At 38.3% G+C, this 22,938-nt stretch overlaps 1 protein-coding gene across 3 annotated transcripts in view; it reads right to left on the bottom strand.

Moving 5' to 3' along the window:
• Nucleotides 1-1,198: 1,198 nt before the first annotated feature.
• LOC136883899 (PHD finger protein 14) overlaps nt 1,199-22,938 on the bottom strand; it is a 319,931-nt gene continuing 298,191 nt past the window's right edge. For 2 of the 3 annotated variants that reach the window (XM_067156006.2, XM_067156008.2), the window contains exon 17: nt 18,980-19,060. In XM_067156006.2, the coding sequence (XP_067012107.2) occupies nt 19,025-19,060 (36 nt within the window). In that variant the 3' untranslated portion in view covers nt 18,980-19,024. Of the gene's footprint in view, nt 1,335-18,979; nt 19,061-22,938 lie in introns of those variants that run through there. The other variant, XM_067156007.2, reaches the window with a different exon arrangement.

Genomic DNA, 22,938 nt, shown 5'->3' with positions numbered 1-22,938 from the left:
ATCCTTCATCTACATCATTGTCCAACTTGTTCAATAAATTGTCCAGACTATCTGTACCAAGTCTTTTACTGCTCGATTTACTCATAATTACTTAAAGATAGTAATGAAAAAACGAAGAAACTACCTGACACAAAAGGAAACTCATAGCACTGCACACTTACATAAACAAATTCATGTGCGAGATAGATAATGACTTCATCACTCTACAAAGCACTCCTCATGTCCCCATATGGGGTTGCGCCAATACAGGAATTGACGAATGAAAGGTGGACTATGCATGTACTTAAATAGACCGCCAACAGATGGCAGGAAGAGGTTTTATAAAGGTTCAAACATACACATACTGCGCACCCAAATGGGTTTGCACAGTTGTAGATTTCGAGGTAACGTACGACCCCATATGAGGACGTGAACTTCAGAAACTTGACTTCTCTCAAGTACCCAAATGGGGTCGCTTGGCACTCAACGTGTTAATGTTAACAATATTTTGAAAAATTTACAAAAAAAAAAAAAGTATTTATATGATCCTCCTTTTCAATACAAAACATACATCACCAATATAGACTGGTATGACTTTCAGCATTCAGTCTGCAAGCCTCTGTGAATTTACTAAACGTTGCCACAATCCTCTATCTGCAACTAGTGCTGTGACCTTTATTGTTTTGTATTGAAAAGGAGGATCATATAAATACTTTTTATTTGTAAAGTGATAAACGTCAATACGGAATGAGATTTATAACATGCAAAAGTGGGGAAGTCACTGTTTTAGTCTAAATGCTAGAAAATCCTAATTTGTACTTTTATCATATGAAAGTGTCAATTATACGGTTTAATAATCTGAAAAGAGTATTTCTATCTCATTTGCCTGGGTTTTGGTGTAATATTAAACCTTTATTTACTTCTCCTGTAAAATTCCCTTTTTGTGACTTACCTGGTTTACTCTACTCATGTAGATAATAATCTAGAAAAAATAAGCTTTCTAATACAGTAGTAAAAGAATGAGTGGTACCCAAGATGACACTCCACATACAAACAAACTTGCAAATCACCTCTCTTTATAATAGTATAAATATTTTACCTCCAGGAATTGGAGGGTCTCTCCTCACAGCAACAGCTTCATCCAATATTTCATCCTACAAATCGACTTCAAACTGATTATATACAAGATTTAATTTTGCATTTGGATAAAGGAACACTATTAAAAACTCTGATTTCCATTTATTGAGATTTTTTTCTAAAAACTGAACTGGACAGAGTACAAAGAACAAATACTATCTACTAACACACAGATGTTCCTCAGTCAAGAATTTCCGTTAGTTGTCCGACTCTGTCTCCTGTAAAACACACAAAAACAATATACATTAGAATACTCACAAAACAAGAGCAACTACAATATGCTAGTAAGGTGCGACTGATGTTTCCTTCAAATTTCTTTTGACCCCAAGTTACTTTCTTTCCCATGAATTCTTTAAGCACATAAGAATATTATTGGTTTGAGGAAATACATGGGAAAGAAAATGTACTTTTTGTGGATGAGATGAACAGAAGCATACCCTGGAGAGTTATGGTCGACACTAATGCAATATTTTTCCATTTGTTCCTTTATCAAGTGGTTCTCTCTAAGGAATATTTCTATCGTATCATCAGCTTGGTTACATCCTTCTTTTTTAATGTATTTTTCTCCCAAGGTTAGTTTCTACACAATTAATACAAGGATTGGGGCAAAAGTCATGGCAACTATTTTTTTCTTGTAGATATGTGAACGGATCACAAACGTATATGTGTCGTATGGAAGTTCTGCAGGCATAGTGTGTATGCAGAACAACAGATGGCTCTGTAATAGCTGGTAGTAGCGCAGCGAGGGCTGTGAAATCAGTCAGTTGGTGAGTGATGTGCAAGATGGAAGTAACCCGTGTTGAGCAGCGCGCTTACATCAAAATAGCCGTTCTCCGAGGGAGAAATGCGATGGAATGTCACAGTGAATTAGTGGAAGCTCTTGGGAATAATGCCCTACCATACCGTACAGTAGCACGGTGGGTAGGAAAGTTTCAACACGAACGTGTGTCAACCAGTGATGAGCAACGTTTGGGACGACCTGTCAGTGTACGGACCGAAGTGGCACGTGCCGTCATCGAACAGCTCCTGGATGAAGACAGACGATAGACGCTACTGGAGTTAGAGAGGGCAAGTGGCATCGAGAAATGCACTGTCCATAGGATATTGCGTAATGAACTGCAACTGCGCAAAATCACATCGCGATGGGTACCGCATGCACTGACGGAAGTTTAAAGGTGGGTGCGCTATGCAATATGCTCCGACCACCTTGCACGCTGGCAGCAGTACGGTGATCAATTCTTGTCACGAATAATCGCCATCAATGAATTTTGGGCCAGGGCATACGAACCAGAACTGAAACGTCAGTCTGCGGAGTGGCAACGTGCTGGATCACCAAGGAGGCAGACAGAATCCTTCCCCAGTCACGTCAGGGGTGTCATTGTTTGCCACTTTGTACCACGTGGCAGAACAGTGACCACACAGTACTACAGGGACTTCCTGGTGCGACAGGTATGACGTGGCATTCGGTAGAAACGTCCAGATCTTGTGGACAGTGCAATAATCCTGCACGACAATGCAAAACCACATAAAGCAGAGTGTGTAGGGCAGCTACAGAGATGTTGAGGATGGGAAGAATTGGGGCACCTACCGTACTCTCCCGACATTTCGCCCCGTGACTTTGATCTAATTCGAAAGATTAAGGAACCACTACGTGGTAGGTGGTTTGCAACACAAGAGGACACTGCTAATGCTGTGCGCCAACAGGTGACCCGATTCATACATGGTGCAGCAAATGCTGAGGCAGATGGGTATTCAGCGCCTCTCACATCGTTGACAGCGTGTGGTGTCAGTAGCAGGGGACTTCTTTGAGGGTCTTTAGGCCCAGGTTTGTCATGTCAACTTTATGTGTACTGTGTTGTCATTCTTTTGCACCAGGAAGGCCATACTGCCCTGTATACTACTGTAATAAATTAGTGTGTTACGATATTTCAGTGCTATTCATTGTCCACACATGTAGTTAACACCTTATCCTTTCGTCTGTATATGTCACATTTTCCAACCGGACTGGTATCTTCAAGAAAAAAATAGTTGCCATGACTTTTGCCCCAACCCTCGTATTTAGCTTAAACACTGATATTAAAAAACACAAACCAACATATCATTAAAAGCAGTTACAAATAACACAAACCACAAGGGACATTGGGAATAGGAAGAACAAAGTTGTCTTCTTAGTGGTCTTCTCACTTAACCTTTTTGCTGCTGAATTCTTGGACAGGCTGGTGAGACCCCAGTGCTGGATTATTTCAGCCAACAACCTCATCAAATATTATTGCCACTTTGAACATAAAATACAAGCACTAACTACAGAATAATATTCTGAGACCCTATTTTAACTCACCAGTTTGTTCCTACAGTGTTGGAGACAATTCATGTTTGGCATCCAGGTTTCGATTCCACATAATGTGGCAAAAATTATGTCCATTCGGAAGATGCTTAGAAATTTTAGTTTGCATTATGGGGCTGTGTCTACTATAAGTAAGCAGAATACCAATCCATACACACGATTAATAGCAGAAAGATTAAACACACAATATTGATCAAAGTAGAGCGGAACTTGCTATGAACTTAAAGGGGCCCATAGACGTGCAATATTATTGCGCAATATCGGGGTTTGTGCAATAAAATTGATAGTGTGTATTTAATATTGAAGAGTTGTGCAATATATTGTACGAAATCAAGAAAGTTTGAAATATATTGCGCAAATCGCAAAATACTGTGCTGTGTGTTGGCAATATTGTGCAATATCCTGTCCTCCTGCCAGTTGGTATCAACATGCGTTGGAGAAGGTATCGTGATGGCAGGCAAAAAGGAGGAGAAAAAGTTTATTTTGGAGTTTATCGAAGTGTACCATGGTTTTCCGGCTCTGTGGGATGTTACGAGCAAAGCGAGGAGTTCATCATACAATTCACCATTCATGCGCAGAAAGTTTCGAAAATCATTTGGTTCCCATTTTCTCAGTTCATTGAGTAAATTTTCATGAGTGTACTTTTCTCTGTCTAGAAACCACTGTTTGACCCTTGTGCTTCTTTTCCGTTTCTGCTTCTTTTTGGCACTTATGCCCACGGCAATGAAAATGCAGCAAAGATCAATGTCACTCAATATAATCACCAAATAAAATACCGGCATGGACTGACTATATATTGCAACGCATATTGTACGTCTATGACCGCTTTGCACAATATATTGCACAACTATCAACATTATCTCCACACGATTCTATTTATTGCACAAACTCGTATTTTGTGCAATAATACTGCACGTCTATGGGCCCCTTAACATCAACTGTCTGTTAATAAAATCTGTTTGCTTCGTCCGCTACCCTTGCCAACATCTCTTCAATCACAAATACCTCGAAATAATCCATTTCAGGGCATTCAGGGGTCAAATTATTATCTGACATAGCTAGGTTTGGCGCTTGAAATACATGTGACTTTGGCGTAAACTCGTCGTCCGACCATAAGGGCAGGCCTAGTTCAGTGTCATTTCTTCCTCTCTCTGGCAGCAAATCATCACCTCTATCAATTCCCTATCACTTCACTAATACCTTCAATATCACTACCACAACAATCAGAATCCACATCAGACTCAATCTCCTCTAAAAGTGTAAGATTTCCTCCAGACGCATACGTTCATACATGGCACCCATCATTCAAATACGAGTTTACAACTGTGAAAAAAGAAAAACTTTTCCTGCAGAACTACTTACGGAAAAAATATAAACTACCTAAGTTTAAAGCATGATTAATAGATGGCAGAAGCATATAACACATTTATAAGCATATAAGGCGGATCGAGTATATTCAACCGCAGCTCTGGCGGCACAAAGTCCGGTTTGAGTATACTTGATCGCAGCAGTGAAAAGGTTAAGTCACAAGATCTGTCTGCTCTTCTTGTTTGCTGTCTCCACTTCCCTCCGTCATGCACGTCGGAGAACATCAGACTTCCTGCCCTCATGTTACAGTGAATACTGTCCATCCATTGTTGCTCTGGCCTCCCACGAGATCTTAGCATATTTACTTCCAGATTGGAAGCCACAGCTGTGTCGCAGGTTAATTGATTTCTTTTAAACATGTTCATACCAGCAAAGTCTCATTTCTAGCATCCTTTCTTCAACAAAGGCCACTCCCATCATACTGGTTCTTCAAGTGCCTGCCTAGTGCCTGCAGATGGTAGCAGGTATGGCCAATGACCCACAGAAGAGAATACAGTATATATGAATCAATGAGAATGTGAAGTACACAACCTTTAAAAATAGCTAGTCTTCTCAGTTATTTTTTGGAACATCTATGTAATATAGGTATGGTCTCTGCTCAACATAAACCAGTAAGTATACAGTAGAAACATACAGCAGTTCCAAAAACAAAATTGGACTTTTACAATTTATGTTGGCAATATTACTTAAAAAGAGAAATCAAGGAATATGTTACAAGCAGAAATTTGACTGCACAAAAGTAAGTGAAGATGGCAGTTTCAGATGATATGGATAGTGCTATATAAAATGGATGAACATGAAACAGGGGTTAAAAAGTTTGTCTAGGGAGTCCTAGGATCTTTCAAAAAGCTATTCATTTTGCCAATAAGTATTATACAGTTATGTACAGGTTAGACCATATTGAGGCTGGGTGCTAACTCGGTTCTGATCACTAGCTGATATCTAATTTGAGAATCGCTTAAGAGTATGGACCTGCCAATCAATGTCAATACAAAGTTTTGGAAGAAGTCTGCAGGTATTTTCTTTCATTCCTCCTGCAACACAACAAACACCTCTGTAGCTGTTTTGGGGCAGTTTGGTCTGGCTGTCAACCAATGCTGTAACTCATTCAAGAGATGTTCAACTGAGTTGAGATCAGAGCTTTGAGCCAGCCAATCAATTTCATTCAATCCCATTTGAACAAACCATTTGGTTATGGCCTTTGCTTAATGATCAGATGCAATGTCATGTTGAAAATGTAAAGGGTCAATTCCAAATTCCTGCCACAGCATACGTAGCATAGAATTGTTCAATACTGCCAGACAGTCTTCAGCATTTATGGTTCGAGGAACAATAACCAGTGGACCAAAACCAAACCATGCAATATAGGTGCACACCATAACATTGCCTCTGCCAAATTTCATGGTGAAAACAGTGCACTTCGGTAAGTAACGCTCACCTGGCATTTTTCAGGTTCATACATGTCCACTGGACTGCCACAACATGTAATGTGATTCCTCACTCCATGATTCTATTACATTATTCTAGAGCCCACAGATGATGTGTAATCAGCAGCAAGCATTCAGTTTAGTGATCCCTGGTTTATGTGTTGCAGCACGCCTATGGAATCCAAGTACAAACACCTCCCAACGAATGGTACCAGTACTCAGAAACTCTCTGGCCATGGTTTCTAATGAAGTTTCACGGTTTAACTTCACCACACAGCAAAGGCATTGAGAGTTCACATTTCCATTTCACAACTACATCAGTCACTGTAGAATACTGCCAGACAGGCTTCAACATCAGACAATGGCATCAACAAAGAGAAAGAACGTTTCTATAAGTGTTGCACAGAAATTGAAACTTATTAAAAAGTTAGAGTCCGGTCTTTCTGTGGCAAATATGTGTAAAGAATAAGACATAGCAAAACAAACAGTTTTGGACATAGAAAAGAACAAGGGAAAACTAAAGAAAGTGCCTTCCATATTGAACTTCCAGAAATCTCGCAGATGGAATGACCAAATCGGTGGGCACTGATAATCATCTCCCTTTCAGCCTCAATAAGCTCTTATTGTACATCCATTTTGACTGCAGTAGCTAGTAAAAATTTCCACTGAGCGCTTGCAACATGCTTGAGTGATGTATGGGATTGTATCATTGTTTCCAGTATCCTGTTTCTGGCATATATAATTATGACAAAACTAGATATCGCAGAATAATACATTACTATATGATAAAAATATGCATTATACACAAGTAAACACATCTGATGGCCCCCATGCTATGCACTAGCCATGCATCTTGCTATGTGTGCTATTTACCAACTGATGAGCTCAAATTAGCACATTGGGGCGAAATGTTGGCAACCAGGAATGAGTTAGGTGGAAAATGTATAATGTCCAATAACGGACCAACTATATTGGTATTATAAACTTACTCATTTGGGACAAATATTTCAGGTTCCCCATGGGAATCAACATCTATATCACAAGTAAATACAGTAATAAGAAAACTGACATTTCTGGGTTAGGATAACATACAGTAAACAAAACATACACAACACATATACCAGAAATAAGATATCAAAAGTTTAACAGTATCTTTCATTAAACCAACTGTTTAAGATATTCAGGCATATCATATCAATAAATCTCATAAATCTAAGAACTAAGAATATTAACAAATAATTTTAAAACCTGTTCTTTGATCCATTCCTTTAGACCCAACTTATTGAACATGGATAGAAGTGAGGACATTATATAATGCTGTAAAGGCCAATCTAACTGTAAATTATTTGTTGAAGGAGACATGGATATTGCAGATTTATCAGTGAAAACTATTCTGACCAAAGCTAATCAAAGATGAATATGCAATGCCATTAAATATATATTTAATTAACATAATGACAGATCATGTACATACCTACAGTTTTAAGAAATTATGATCGTTGATGATTGCTATTTTAAGGAGCCAAACATTGAAGAGAAAAAACACCACAAATTGACATCATTTAACAAGTTCCATATTAATTAGGAAGAATTCTATAGTTCTGAGAATACCATGCAATTAATTTGTGCCCTTGGAGGAGTGGAAGGAAAAGGCTTCCAATATTTGTAACCTCAGCACTAAGTGGGATGGAGTCACTAACCTGGCTGCATTTGTCCCACGGAATTAACCGAGTACTCATTTTAGGTGCAGGTTGAGTGAACCTCAGGGCCATGAGTAATTTAATTTTCACAAGAGGAAATCTCGTTCCTAATTTTTCCGGCTGCCTGATGGGAAAATAAACCACGTCCTTATGGGTGAACTGAGCATGCCTTTACCACCCCGACTAAGCAGCTTCTAGATATACACTTGCATAACAGGTAAAACATGGTGATGAATGTGAGAATGCACTATAATGATGGGGTTAGCCAGTTCCAGTAGGATTTACCGACTGGTCTGTTGAAATTGTAGGCTTGACTCTGGTAGAAGTAGGTGAAATGTTGCATGTGGTCACAACTTCATAACACGCTCCATAAACCCTGTACTAATTTTGGGACAGTGTCTTGAAGGGGTAGGAAGAACTACAGTAAAAACTCCTTAATTCAAAATAACGTTAATTTGAAGTACAGTCACCGCTTGTTAACTCGGATCCTGATATGTGGGATCTTAGCCAACTCTGATGTTTTTTGAGAAAAGAAAATTCTGGCAGACTAAAATGTTACAGGTAATTCAAGGGGCCGGCAGAGATCTTGCAACGCCCCCACCATCCCACCATCTTCACTAAACGCAAGCAGCATACCATGTCATAACCAGCGAGTCTTGGCCATTGGTTTCAGCCAGTCAAGCGGAGCTCATGCGTAACAATGGCATCAACGAAGAGAAAGAACGTTACTCTAAGTGTTGCAGAGAACTGGAAACTTATTAAAAAGTTAGATTCCCGTCTTTCTGTGGCAAATATGTGTAAAGAATATGACATAGTAAAACAAACAAAACAAACAGCTTTGGACATAGAAAAGAACAAGGAAAAACTAAAGAAGTTTGCTGTGCAATGTGATGTTGAAACAACAGTTTCCAGTAGAAAACGACTGAAGTTGCTTGGTGATATAAATCTGGAAAATGCTGTACGTAAATTGCATGTGCAGCAGCGGTCTAACGATGTTGGAAATATTAAGTGCCTGGCAAAGCAAAACTTTTGGCCTTATTGTGTGCAAATGCAGATGGAAGTCATCGCCTTAAATCAGTTATAGTTGGCAAATCTTGCCAGTCTTGTGTGCTTAAGAACATCATAAATAGAAGGTACTCTACCTGTGCATTATAAAAATTCCAAAAATGTATGGTTCACCCAAGAAATCACAGTGGAATGGTTTCAAAAACAGTTTGTTCTTGAAGTGCGACAATTTCAAATCGAAGATCTAAAGATTGCTCCTAATGACGTCACGGCTGTTTTACTTGTAGACAACGCTCTAGCACACCCAACTGTGAAGAACTTTTGTCTAGCGCCTGACATTCAGGAGACATCATTGGCTAAGTTCGTGCATGGTCGTTGTCGCCCGATATTTAGCCACATCCTCCCTCTGCTTGAGCGTTTCGAAACTAAGGATTAACACTTCCTTCGAGTTGAGTGTATTGTGAACAGAATGACAATGCTATTGCGTGCCCATTTTATAACGGGTTCTAATGGTACTTGTTATTTCTAACATATTAAGAGAAAATTAGTTGCTAATATTATTATGAAAGGCATACCTATTTACAAATATTCATATCATATCGTTATAATGGAGGCCCATATAATATTGTAAGGGGAACGAGCTGATAAAACGTTTAACTTTTCTTTGCTAGGATGAGACGTCTTCCTCTTACAACTGTATATGGACTGTACATATACTGGAAAATTATTTATCATAAAAGTAGGCTTACCAAATTCGTTCTACATCTCCAGAAGCACCGGGAATAGGATTGTTGAAACTCATTTTATAGTTCCTGTCGAACGATCTTTATCCCAGTTATAGTTTAGTTCCTAATATCACTTGACATATTTTGCACAGATTCTGTAAATGACTTATTGTTCACGCTCAATCCTGTAGAACGACTTATGACCACAGTTTCAACACTTATAGTTCAGTTTTCAATGTCACCTATCAAATTGCACATATTCTGTAAATAACTTATTGTTCACACTCAAAATGTTAGCTAATAAAATACAGTAAACAAAGAGATTTCTATTTATATTATCCGAAAGATGAGAAACATATCACCGTGGAACAAACTAGGGAAGATACAACTACATATATTTATTACATGGCTGTGGTATGTAGTTTAGCGGAGTAATAAATTTGCACAGATTACTTCTTGCTCGTCTACAGTAGGTCTTGACAATGATGAGGCTGTTCTTTGATAAGGTCTTTTTTTAGTGGAGAATAATCTTCTTTGCGGTTCGAAATTTATTCTTTTAGAAGAAGATGGCATGTGTGTAGACGATGTGTTGTGTGCCGTCATGGATTTCCGGGCCCGTATTGTAGGTATTATAGGTTGAAGGTGTTTCTCAGCAATTTCAGAATCTTCAATATCCTCAACTTCTGCAAGAATTTGTTCGAACATTTCTCTAAGTTTTCTTTTTCTTTGTTGTACATCGTTATCCGAATTTTTCTTCAGCGGACTGCGAATCTCATTTATGAGTATTTCTTCTTCCTCTTTAGATGGGCGTTCCTGAATAACAAGGTCATTTTCTGTGCTGGAATTGTCTGTATTTTTTTCTTCAGCAGACTGCATTGCTATCAGATGGATATGCTTACACATATTGAATTTGATGGCTGACTCGTGACAGCTACATATATATGCATGAATGCAGACTTTACATTCACTGCATGTTAAATTACACTTGCAGTCTCTTTCATCTGTTTTCCTAATTTCGTATATTTCATGCCTATTGGCAGATGGTACTCTCCACAAGTCACCATCGTAGATAACATTTTCTGATGAAAGAGACAGTGCTTTCGTATGTCCGCGTCTTATCTCAGACAGTTTACTTGTTACTTTACCTCTGTGTAAGTAAATGAGACGCTCAAAAAGTTTATCTCTTAAGAACCGCATCAGGATATCGATGGTTATGTCCAACCTTTTCGGGTTCTTCCCGCCCATATAAATGTGCTTGATAATTCCATGCATTCGCTCCAAATGCATGTTGGTATTGAGACCTGCATGGAGGCGATGGCAATACGCCCAACTAGAAGCACAGTGTTTATAATGCAGCTCGAAATACAGGGCAAATTCCAGAGTGTCCGGGTCACTTTTTAAATCAGTTAATGCCTGATTTAACATCCTCGAAAATGCACCCGAATCTTTCTCTTCTAGCAGAATCCTTAATATCTTGTAAGTTTCAGCCTGCTTTTCCCTTCCTTTAATTTTACTAAGATTTTTTCTCCACGCGCGGTCAACATGCCAGGAACAGAAAAGTCGAAACTTGGGAGGAAGCATTACTTTCATCCAGGCATTGTAGAATGATTCCGCCATGTCCGACATGAAAACTTTAGGCTCAAGTTTTTGAGACATAGCCTCTCTCAAAACCGACATGAATATTTCCATGACTGTCGTGTCAGACCTGTTACTCAGCATGAAAGCACACGGAAAACCTTGGCAATTTTCGTCGATAGCTAGCAGTGTAGTCAGTTCAAATCCATATGAATTCATCCCGTGTGTGCTATCAAGGCAAATGCAGTTAGAACCATATTTTTCAAGCATTTCCCTTTGTGATTCGTTCATAAGAATCAACACGAAGTCCTCTATGTTTAACTGCGAATTCGAGGAAGGAATGCTTTGTGCCTTGTAGAAACGCACTACATCTCCTAGTGTATCCACTTCACGGATCCAAGCTTCAACACTCGTGCAATCATTTCGATGCCGTACTGCCTCAGATTTTAAATTACACTGTTGTTCGATGTTAAACAGATCTTTCCTGGTGAGAAGATGTATGCGATCTATATCTGAACAACCTATAGAAAATCGAACATCATGAAGAATTTTATCAAAGGGAATTTTCATGGCTATTTTACTTGCTATATCTTCCCTCTCTAATTTTGTCAGCCTCAGACGACCCAGTTCTGGTTGGTGACCGACATGGGTTTTGCAGAAATTAGCAACTGTTTTTCCTGATGAGCTGAATGTAACATCTATTTTCGATGGACAATGGCCGTTTATTTTATTTGTTCCCAAAATTTTATCATGCCGTATGTTCTGCCCCTTAGTCCTAAAATAACCATCGCGATGACAAACAAAAGACATTTTTGTAGAACCGTCAATTTTACTTACATATTTAGAGCGCCATGTGACGTACTCACAGACATGGTATTTCTCAGTGTTCGCCTTCCAGCTGTAAAACTCCTCACTACTGGAGAATTCCAGAGTCTCGTGTGAAATAGAAATGTCATGATTGTTCGTATAATGTTGCACCGCATCCGTTCTTGAGTACAGTAACTCTGAACAAATTGGACATCTTACTTTCACTAATACACTGTCTGTGCGTGGATTTACGTGCTTCGCACTTAGATGACACTTTAAATTGTACTTATTATGAGTGCTGAAACTGCAGAAGTCACATGTAAATTTCACTGCATCACCTGAATGTTTCGTCTGAAAATGACGATTCAAGTTTTTTCTATAATTAAAAGATGTAGAACATACTGTGCACACAAAGTTATTCATGACTACTGACTAGCTTAATAATTTCACTCCAAAATTCTCAAAGAAAAAACTTCAATCCACGTTTTTACAAACTTCATCTGACTACCGCACGCTACATATTGGGAGCGAGCATCTTTCCGCGCGGGATATTCGGGAATGCATACACTGCAAGAAAAGAAAGAAAGACTTGTGTATAATTATAGGATGTACCGGTAGAAGATACTGCACACACCTCTATTTTAGAATTAAATTTCATACACTACCTTAATTAATTACTTGTGACGACACGATAGAATTAAATAATACACTAGCTAAATTATTTCACTCAAAGATTTTCAAAGAATGAAAGATGAGCGGGACTTGTGACGACACAATGCGTTCAGCACTACGAGCCGAGTGACACCGAATATAACCGATGACGGCTCCTGAGTGTCAGGCGCTAGACAAAAGTCTGTGAAGATGTGTAGCAGAGATGGAAAAATTAAGTGCCTGGCATTGCCTCCCAATACCACTTAGCTTACCCAACCAATGGACCAACGTGCTATTTTGGCATGCAAAGGATTGTACAAAAGGAAGTTTCTTGACGAAGTGTTGGTGGTACTGGGGGGATCTCAGTACAAAGACAACGACATGTGAGGCCAAAGAACATAGAAGAACATTCACATCTACAAAATCAAGTCAAAAATTTTGAACTGGGCTTCTGCTTGGCATGAAATAAAAACTTCTACACTTAGCAACTGCTGGAATAAACTTCTTTCTGACACAGATGTAAAGTATAATTTGGAGGGTTGTGAGGCCACTGATTATCTTCAGTCCCTGTTAGCGACCGGTGAAACAGGGCCCACTCTAAGACACATTCATGACTGGTTAGATACAGAAGATGGAGACCCAGGCCACCAGATTCAGATAGAAGAAGAAGAAGAAGCCCGTGATTTCCTGTCTCCTACCACTAAGGATGAGAAGGTGACCAAGGAGGAAGAACGAACCTTGTCTAAGCTGAAATTGTCAAGTGCTCATGAAGCTCTGGACTTACTTATTGGTGTTATAGACTTTACTTCAGACCCTGAACTACAGCCATTCTATACACACTCTAGGACTGCACACAAGATGACTGTTCAAAGGCAATCAATCAATCAATCAATCAATCAATCAATCAATCAATCAATCAATCAATCAATCAATCAATCAATCAATCAATCAATCAATCAATCAATCAATCAATCACTGATTTGCATTTAGGGCAGTCGCCCAGGTGGCAACATAAAAACTTTTCACGAAAGAAGCTTGACAGCTTTATTGTGTTTCTGTTTTACAGTAGCTCCTTCATGGCTAAAGAAAAGCTCCACATTAACCTCATAACTGGGTGTTATTGATGTGCTTGGTGTAACCTACCCTGTGTACATTTTTCACCAGATTGTTGTTACACAGCAGGATAGACAGAAAAGTTAGTAATATCATTAATATCATTCATCTGTGATAAAGTATAATAAAGGAGTTTTAATTAATTAATTTTAATGTTAGTGAAATGTTTAACCATTTTTGCATTAATTGCAAGGTCATTTACCTGGTTGAAATTTGAGTGTTTTGTTCATATTATATTAATTCTTAAAATTAAAACAAATAAAAGAAAGTAATATTTACGAATTACACATCATACTATTGACATTGTGAAAGATTTTACATTAACTTCATGGTCATTTACGTGATTTACCTCACTAGAACTGCAGTGATTTGTTTCAGAGATAATTTTCGAAAAGTAAGGGGTTGCGATACTTTCCTGTTTTGAGAAGTACGTACTGTTTTCTGGCTTATGAACTATCCCCTGCAGCATTAGAAGTCCAATCAGTGTCTTTATCTCGGTTGGATTTGTATCCACCCAATCTCTTGCTCGTGACCATGGTTTCAAGTTCGGATGGGCTTCTAAAAACTGTTTAGCATACACATTGGTCTGTTCGGCAATAAGTTCAAACATATCATCACCTATGAACTGTTTAAAATATTCCAAGAGATTGGATTCATTGTCGAAGTCCACATTTACACCACTAGCACCAGTAAATACGAATTTTATTCTCTGAACCACTTTTACTATCAGACTCACCTTCATCTGTACCAAACCACTCATCTTTGGATTTATGAGAAGATAAATTGTCACAATAATTCTCAAAGTGTTGAAAAATGTCGTCCTGTTCGAGCGTTTCAAACTTATGCTTTGAACTAGCTAGTTGCTTTACATTGCACTGACACAGATAGGTCTTATGGCGATGATGGGACAGGAAAAGCCTAGGAATGGGAAGGAAGCGGCCGTGGCCTTAATTAACGTACAGCCCCAGCATTTGCCTGGTGTGCTTTGAACTAGAAGCTGCCATATTTGGCTTACTGCGGACAAGTAGCACCGCAACGTTGTAGAATGAACACCAATAAGCTTCAAGAAACATGACATGTAGTAATTGCTGCCATCGTGCGGGAGACAATACATGACGCAGCAAAGTAGCTCGTCATACCCAGCAGATAATCGCGGTAAAAGATGAGTACGTATATATTCGTCATGCCCATTACCCTGTAACATTCAGAGTACGATGAGGATGAGAATTCCATTCATGACTGGAGGAAAATAAAGCTCATCTTGAATGGACAAGCAGTTACCAACATGCATTTCACGGAGAAAAAGGGAAGTTTCCAGAAATCAAAAACAGCAAATGCAAAGATGAGACAGAAAAAATACAGACTGAATATGCAGTCACGAGTGAAATGTGTCGACTGAAACCTATAGCAAAAGCAAGAAAGTTAAAAACTGCAGGCTGCAAGGCTAGTCGTGGGTGGCTAACGCATGTTTCTGAATGAAATAACTTCAGTTTCCATAGGAAAACTAGCATTGCAAAATGTCTCCTAGCCAATTATGAAGAAAATATTGTGAATTTCCACAGAGTTGTTATTGGTTTGTGCCAGTGAAATAATATTACATTTGCAAATTGGTAATGCAGGTCTGACATATTTTGTCCTGTAGCAAGAAGAATGATAAGAAACAGTCTGCTATAATAAGTACGGCATATAGTGAGAACCCCGTGGTAACAACAGCTTCTTTTATGCCGCTCAAAAATTTCTACATTAAACTGTGTATTATACTTTGGTTACAACAAGAACCCTTTCACTGTATCTTTCATTATCATGAATGATTTAGCGCACATTATTTTTTCCGTCATTGATATTTATACACCGCAATGTTTATATAGAATACGACCAATCAATACCCGCCAACTCATGACTCCAAACAAATATGTTAGTTCAAATGGAAGGAAAGAACATATTTTTGCAGTAAGTACATAAATATAACGTGGCTGATAGCAGTTGTTAATTCATTAAAAGTAAAGGCTGAAGATAACGATCGCTTAATTTTAATACTAGGTACTGAAATGAAGTAAGAAAGTGATACTTCTCAAGATATGGGAGCATGCATCACTGATTTCAAAGAACAGGTTATATAGTCTCGTGTCTGTTTAAATTTCAGTAAAGCCCACTAAAACAAAGGAAAATGATCCAGATATGCCAGCGCAAAATGGAAAGAAAAATACTCCAGGACTCATTGAGAGACAGAATACGGAACGAAGACATACGAAGGAGAACCGGCATGAAAGACACTCTGACGACAGCCGATCAGCTAAAGTGGAAATGGGGAGGACACGTAGCGAGACTGGAGCAAAATCGATGGAACTACAAAATGACAATGTGGGATCCCAGACAAGGAAGACGGAACGTGGGAAGGCAAAGAACTAGATGGGCAGACTGGTTTGCGAGATGGGGAGGAAAACAATGGACTGACATTACGGGATACACCTTTGCTCAAGCCCTGTGATAACATAGGTCGATCAAGACACATATTATAGATACTGTGCAGCAGTGAAATATGCAACAGTGCGCTTCCACAAAGAGACCTGAAGGTCACCTCTCTGATCACTACGGCATAATACAGTAAAATTGATAAAAAGAGGTTTTTATGAAGTGGTGAATATAAAATTATCATCCTCGCGTACACTGCAGAAAGAAGCAGTGCAAGTGTAAAATATGTTGAAGTACGCTCTCATGACAGAGGCGAAGAATACAACATACAATTGTACGCTTTGAAGAAGAGGATACCGTGATGGTCATCTTCTGTGCACTCGGGAGATTAGCAAGACGAATGTCAAACAGACGTTTGCATGAAGTAGTGATATAATAACTCAACACGTAACACATAGTGGAAGGAGGAGATGCACTTGTAATGTATGTCAAGAGAATTTCAACGGAGGATAAGGTCAAGAAATTACAAGAAACGTCTACAACATTCGGAGAAGAAGCTATGCAAGAACGAAGAGTGCAAGTTTACGCTTTCACCTAGAAGCAACTTGAACCCTCCCTGGGATAAAAGTGTACATGTGTCATTAATGCAACAGTGAGTTTTCGGGAATTGTTGTTCCAGAAAAACACCATTGCATTCACTCAGGGGTGAGACTACACAAGTGCACAATATGCGGTAACACGTTATCATGAAAAACTACAGATTAACCAATATAATAATGCTCTTCAGGACCTGCTCACCTGATGAGCTAAACTGAGCACTGTCCCTGCATTGCAGGAGGCCATACCCCTTAGGGGATTCATACGGCTAATTTATTTATTTATTTATTTATTTTAAAGCCCATGTAAATTTTTAGCGAAAACGCGATCATTACACTACAGCAGCCGCAAGTGTTTTCATACTAAATGCAAGTAATAAAAATGAAATGTTTGCCACAGAAACCTCAGGAGTGATGCTATTTCAATTTTTAAGAATGAAACTGAATATGTGCATTCACATAGAATTAGAATTAGAGAATGACAAACAAGTAAGCCGTAGTATTGAATTCATTCGCGAAAACTTTTGAAAAGTTTCAAACTGACTGATTTTTGTTTCATACCAATGTTAATGCCTTTTTTGATATCTTTTCTGACTTATACAAAAAACTGGATATTTCTAACGACAATCTGCTACAGTGAATACATTTTTCACCTTTATGAATTCTTGCTATAACAAACTTCTACTGTATTAATATTTGACAATGCCATATATACAGTAATTAGAAAAAGTTTATTTTTCCTAAATTTCCCTTCCTAAAATTAGGATGTGGGGATTATTCGTATATATGAAGTATTACTACTGTATAGGTTATGTACGGTATTAGTTTTAATTTCTTAGGAACAAGTTATTTTCCTTTGGTAACATGGACTTCTTGTAACTTGGACACATCTCCGCCCACTTTAGTCCGAGTTATTGAGAGTTGACCGTACTCTTTAAGACCCTCGGATGCAAGATATGTTTTTGTGTATAAGTTGAATGGCTTAATTTGAAATATGGATCAATCGTAATTAAACTATCTGTTGTTTTTAATTAAACTATCTTCTTTGTTGATCATATCATAAAATTTTAGCATTTTGAGTCATTTAGGAAATTAAAGAACTTGTGTGACAAATCCTGATATAAATTCGGTTCAAGTTTACATGAATTTAACATCATTTTGCCAAATGAATAACTTTTATGATCACAGTCTGAGTGCAGAAGATGTGATACAACACAGGGAAGAATGATGGATGTAGTAATGACTACGTTAAACCTAACCACCAACAATACCTTACATTTCAGTCAAGGATCTACTTCATCTCTCAAGTATTATTCAGCAGTGACAGCATCTGAACTACGATCCAGCCAACAGTCATTGCCAAGTGCCAGCAGAGATCATGAACACAGTATCATGAACTATTTCAAGAAGTTCTTACTTACCAACTTTTAACAATTTAGTAGCCTTTTGCACAGGGACATATGAAATTCCTACTTGTTGCAAAAGATGCCTACGGTTTCTTTGTTGTAAAGAATGATGTCATCTAATTTTTATATGGTGAATTCTATACTCTGTTTGGTTTCTTAATCTTTACATTTTTATGGTCTTAAATTTATTATAAAGAACATGAATATTGTAAAGCCTGAGACTTTCACACCCAGGAATCTTTCTTGAAATTATGTTTGAAATTGACGGGCTGACTGAGTTAACACACACAAATCATAAACAAGCATTATGCAGTAGTAAACATATAAGACATAATAAACTTTGCCTTTTAATACACAAAACAGAACAGCACACAGCTCACATATGCATCTTTTGACAGGCAATCACTCGCTAACAAGCTTGCCTTGCATCCCGTGATCTGAACTTGGCAGAGAGCTGTCACGTTATCGATACGAAAAACAAGTCACGGCTCGTTCTAAGTTCAAATGCTCTCACCGTACAACCTAACTCTCTGAAATACACCTGGGCTAAAGCTCAAACAGCTTTTACTCTGAGGATAGTAAGGTCATCTTGCCTTGCTTGCTCATCATGATTACCCCTGTTCCAGCCTACATATCCCTCCCACCTCTATCAGCCCTATCTTACAATGATGACTGCAATATTCACATCATAGCCTAAGTTAATCTTAATGTCAGCAAATTAACAACACCACTTACTCCATTGTGGACCAAAAGTAATGTCATCTACAGCTCCATTGTAGTTACTGCACAGGTCTCACATCCACGTTCTTGTCGACCTGGATGAATACATGCAAGAACACAATCAACTACATCACAACCCTGCCCACACACTTTCAATCTCTCCTTTGACAAAGGTCACAGTCGCACAGTCTTGGTGCGTAATTATTTCTTTTCTCATTTCCAATATTTGCTGTATATTGCTTCACTGGATCATAAAGCCTATCAAAGAAATGGACAATAAACTAAACACCTTGGTATTTGCTGATGATGTGTTGATAAAGGGAGAAACAGAAGTACAGGAGTAACTGTCTATTTGGAACAATAAGTTTAAAGAATAAGAACTAAAAATGAGCAAAACAAAGGACCATAAAAATGACTGGATAGAAGAGGAAGAAATTCAAACATATATTTGGAGGAAACAAAATTAGTACCCCACTCTAAGTCCCTCACAAGAATAATTTCAAAAGACAACATGTCAAGCAGGAAATACTCTACAGGACCCAAAAATCATGTAACTTTTACGATAAGCAAAAGACCTGCTTTGGAACAGCAATATACCCCAGAAAGCTAAAAATAACAATGTTCCACACCGATTTTATATCAGGTCTTATCCACAGTTTGAAGACATGTACTCTTCTAAACAAAGACCTCAGCAGAATTCAAACAACAGAAATGAGATTCATCAGAATTAGGAACTAAAATGCTAGAAGGGACAAAAATGAAGTGAATACGAAGGAAGCCAGTATCAATGTTCCTGTCACCAGTGTTATAAAGAAGCGTAGACTTCTGTGATATGGACACATAATGAGAATGAGGCAATGTTAGAACTGCAAGAAAATCCTTCAAAATCAGAGTGGAAGGTAAAAGACCAAAGGGAAAAGCAAGGACACGTTTGATAGAAACAGAGAATGTGGTATATTTTCCTGTTATTTATTTTTATCCTGTCCGTCGAGGAACTTTTGGCACTATCACGACGATGATATACCTAACCTGAACAATGGGGTCTGTCTTATCTCACGGACAGCTGTTTACGTAAATCCTGATGTGATAAATGTGGAGGTGGAGAGAAAGAAGTGTTGAGTACTTGCATACCACACCTGGGAAACTATAGTTGGAGGATGATTATGATAATAATAACTGACCCACTGGCACATTCAAATTATATACGAGATGACCACTACCTTTAATGCATTATATCTGCTTAATAAAAATGGTTAGAATATTTAAGATCCTGCACGCAGACCATGTACCACTGAGGAGGCACTCTGTTATGCTGGGAATCATTTGAAGTCTTAACCCTTACAAAACACAGTAAAGCAAACTATTTTGGTCACACCTTCCAAAATGAACAAATACAACCTGATACAACAGATCATGGAAGACAAGACAGAAGGGAAATGTGGACATGGGCAGAGAAGAGTATCCAGACACGGAACATCAACAATACGGCAACTCCGATAGAGGAAGAACAATAATATGGCCTCAACTACTGTGTGTAGTCATTTTGATTTGACACCTCGCATAATATTTCCACCACTGAGAAGTGCAAGCGGTAACACTGCAGCAACGGAACCACTCAGTAAGCTACGCACAGGGTTGATCTTTGGCAGGATGCTTGTAATAACCATGCGGGAGACAGGTAGCCCACATATACCGGTCTCTGTGCCAATCACTTTTATACAGTAAAACCTTGTTAAGACGTTTCTGCAGGGGACAACAAAAATAAACGTGTTAAACGAGAAAACGTAATACTGAATATACGAATAAAAATTATCCAACAGCGATATGGAAACACTAGATACGTTTTTTTTTCGACATGAAGGCATTTTACGTTGTGTATCCACAGGTACAGTGAAAACTACATCTACCATTTCACAAGATGAGAGGAAAGTATTAAAAGGTGTGAAAAACACGAGAGAACAAACATGAAAACCTTTTCTGCTGGGGCTTATAAAATAAGTTCAATTAACGGTATGAAAAACACCAAACAACAAATATGAAAACATATGCACAGGGGCCAATAAAAATATCCAAGTATTATTGCAGATCACACTCTTTCTAAAACAAATGTTAGTAGAAACCTTTTATTTCCGAGCAGTGGGTTATAAAACATTATTTTCTGGTCACACTCCTAGACAATGAATTGGAGGTTATATTCGGCCATGTGTGACTGTGACAGAATAGAATGACTTTGACTGCCATTTCGAAAACTTTGACCAAGTCAAATTGATCGAGTCGAACTCGAAGTTGCAAGTTAAACATTTGCGACCTCTGCGAGCTTAAAAATGCGGATGCCAGTCCACTTTCTGGAAGATTTTAATATTGTCTTCATTAGAAAGGAATTTCACTTCTTCCGTGTCAGTACCTAGGCTATCACAAGACAAATATGCCCAACGCTAGTCAGTTTCACACGATTACCGTATTTACTTGTGTATAGACCCCCTTTTCTTTCCCACTTTCACAGCCAAAAATAGTAAAGGGGGTTCCAATATGCGATAACCTCAAAATTTTGTGCAGTGAACACATGACTTCTAGGCTATAAAGTGCATGTGTAAACATTCTATACTATTATTTAACAAACTTAGAATGTATTTAAGTTATACTGACTATTTTTGTTGGAAGGCAGTATTTCTAAACGTAAAAAGACAATAAATGGTGAACACGACTTTTAGGCCTACGGTACATATAAAAGTCTGTTTTAGTTACTCATATCATGGCATTTGTTAATGTAAAAAGACAATAAATGGTAAACACAACTTTTAGGCCTACGGTACATATAAAAGTCCGTTTTAGTTACTCATATCACGTCATTCGTTACATCTCATTAATTCCTCTGGTGAAGGTGATGTCAGGAAGGGCATACGGCCGTAAAAAATCACTATGAAGATTCGTCTCACTTCACACTCGACCCCGTAGATAAAAGGGATAAGGGTATCGTGTTATCATATAATTAAATATTGATACAAAAGAACTTAATGGCCAGTCATTTGTCTCTGTCAGTTCAGCAGTAGGCGTAACACACAGTAAACTTGATCACTGCTTTCATTTGAATTATCGCCTTGCGCCGCCAACTTCCCTGCCCTGTTTCGGCATATTGGCAATCCAAGTGACGACATCTTCACTGCCATCTCGTCAGTCGCGTTAGCCATGCTTCATTCTCTTTGAGCCGTGCACTGCAATTGATAGCATACGAAGTCCCGTCTTTTTGAACCTTTCGAAAATAATTTTGTTCCCGTCTATAGAGTCTAAACAATGTGAATCGATTCCCAAATGGTTTCTGGAGATGGTCTCTGATATTCCCAGTTGGTGTATATATAGCAGAAGCCACCCTTTCTGAATAAAGCCGTGCTGTAGAAGGCATGCCAAACCATCAGCTGATAACTAGCGTATGTTAAGAGTTGTACTTCCGAATGTAATACATAGTAACTGGAAACATTCATTTGATAACTGCGGCTGTTGAAACACCGACCATCATTTTTAAGTACATTTCATGCTTGTTCTCTACATTTATCACATCAGGATTTACGTAAACAGCTGTCAATGAAATAAGGCAGACCACATTGTTCAGGTTAGGTATATTATCGCCCTGATAGTGCCAAAAGTTTGATGGAAAGAATAAAAATAACAGGAAAATATACCACATTTATGGATATCTACAGGCGTGGCGGTAATGCGTTTTATGATCATAATGGTTAATTTCGTACGTTCGTTGTCTCTTTCTTTTATTAATGCATACCCTAGTATGTTTTGTTTGGCGTCTCTGAAAATCGTTTAAAGTACATGGAGACATAAAATTATTATTATTATTATTATATTAGGTATGTTGGCGAGTAAAACAATCGTTTTAATTGGATAACTTTTATCACGTTTTAAACTTACTTCTCTCCAAATATATACCTATATTGGCCTGAGTTACGAGATATTAAACGACCAC

This window comes from Anabrus simplex, chromosome 1 (assembly GCF_040414725.1).
Source record: "Anabrus simplex isolate iqAnaSimp1 chromosome 1, ASM4041472v1, whole genome shotgun sequence".
NCBI lineage: Eukaryota > Metazoa > Arthropoda > Insecta > Orthoptera > Tettigoniidae > Anabrus > Anabrus simplex.
This window is presented reverse-complemented; position numbering and strand designations above follow the sequence as displayed.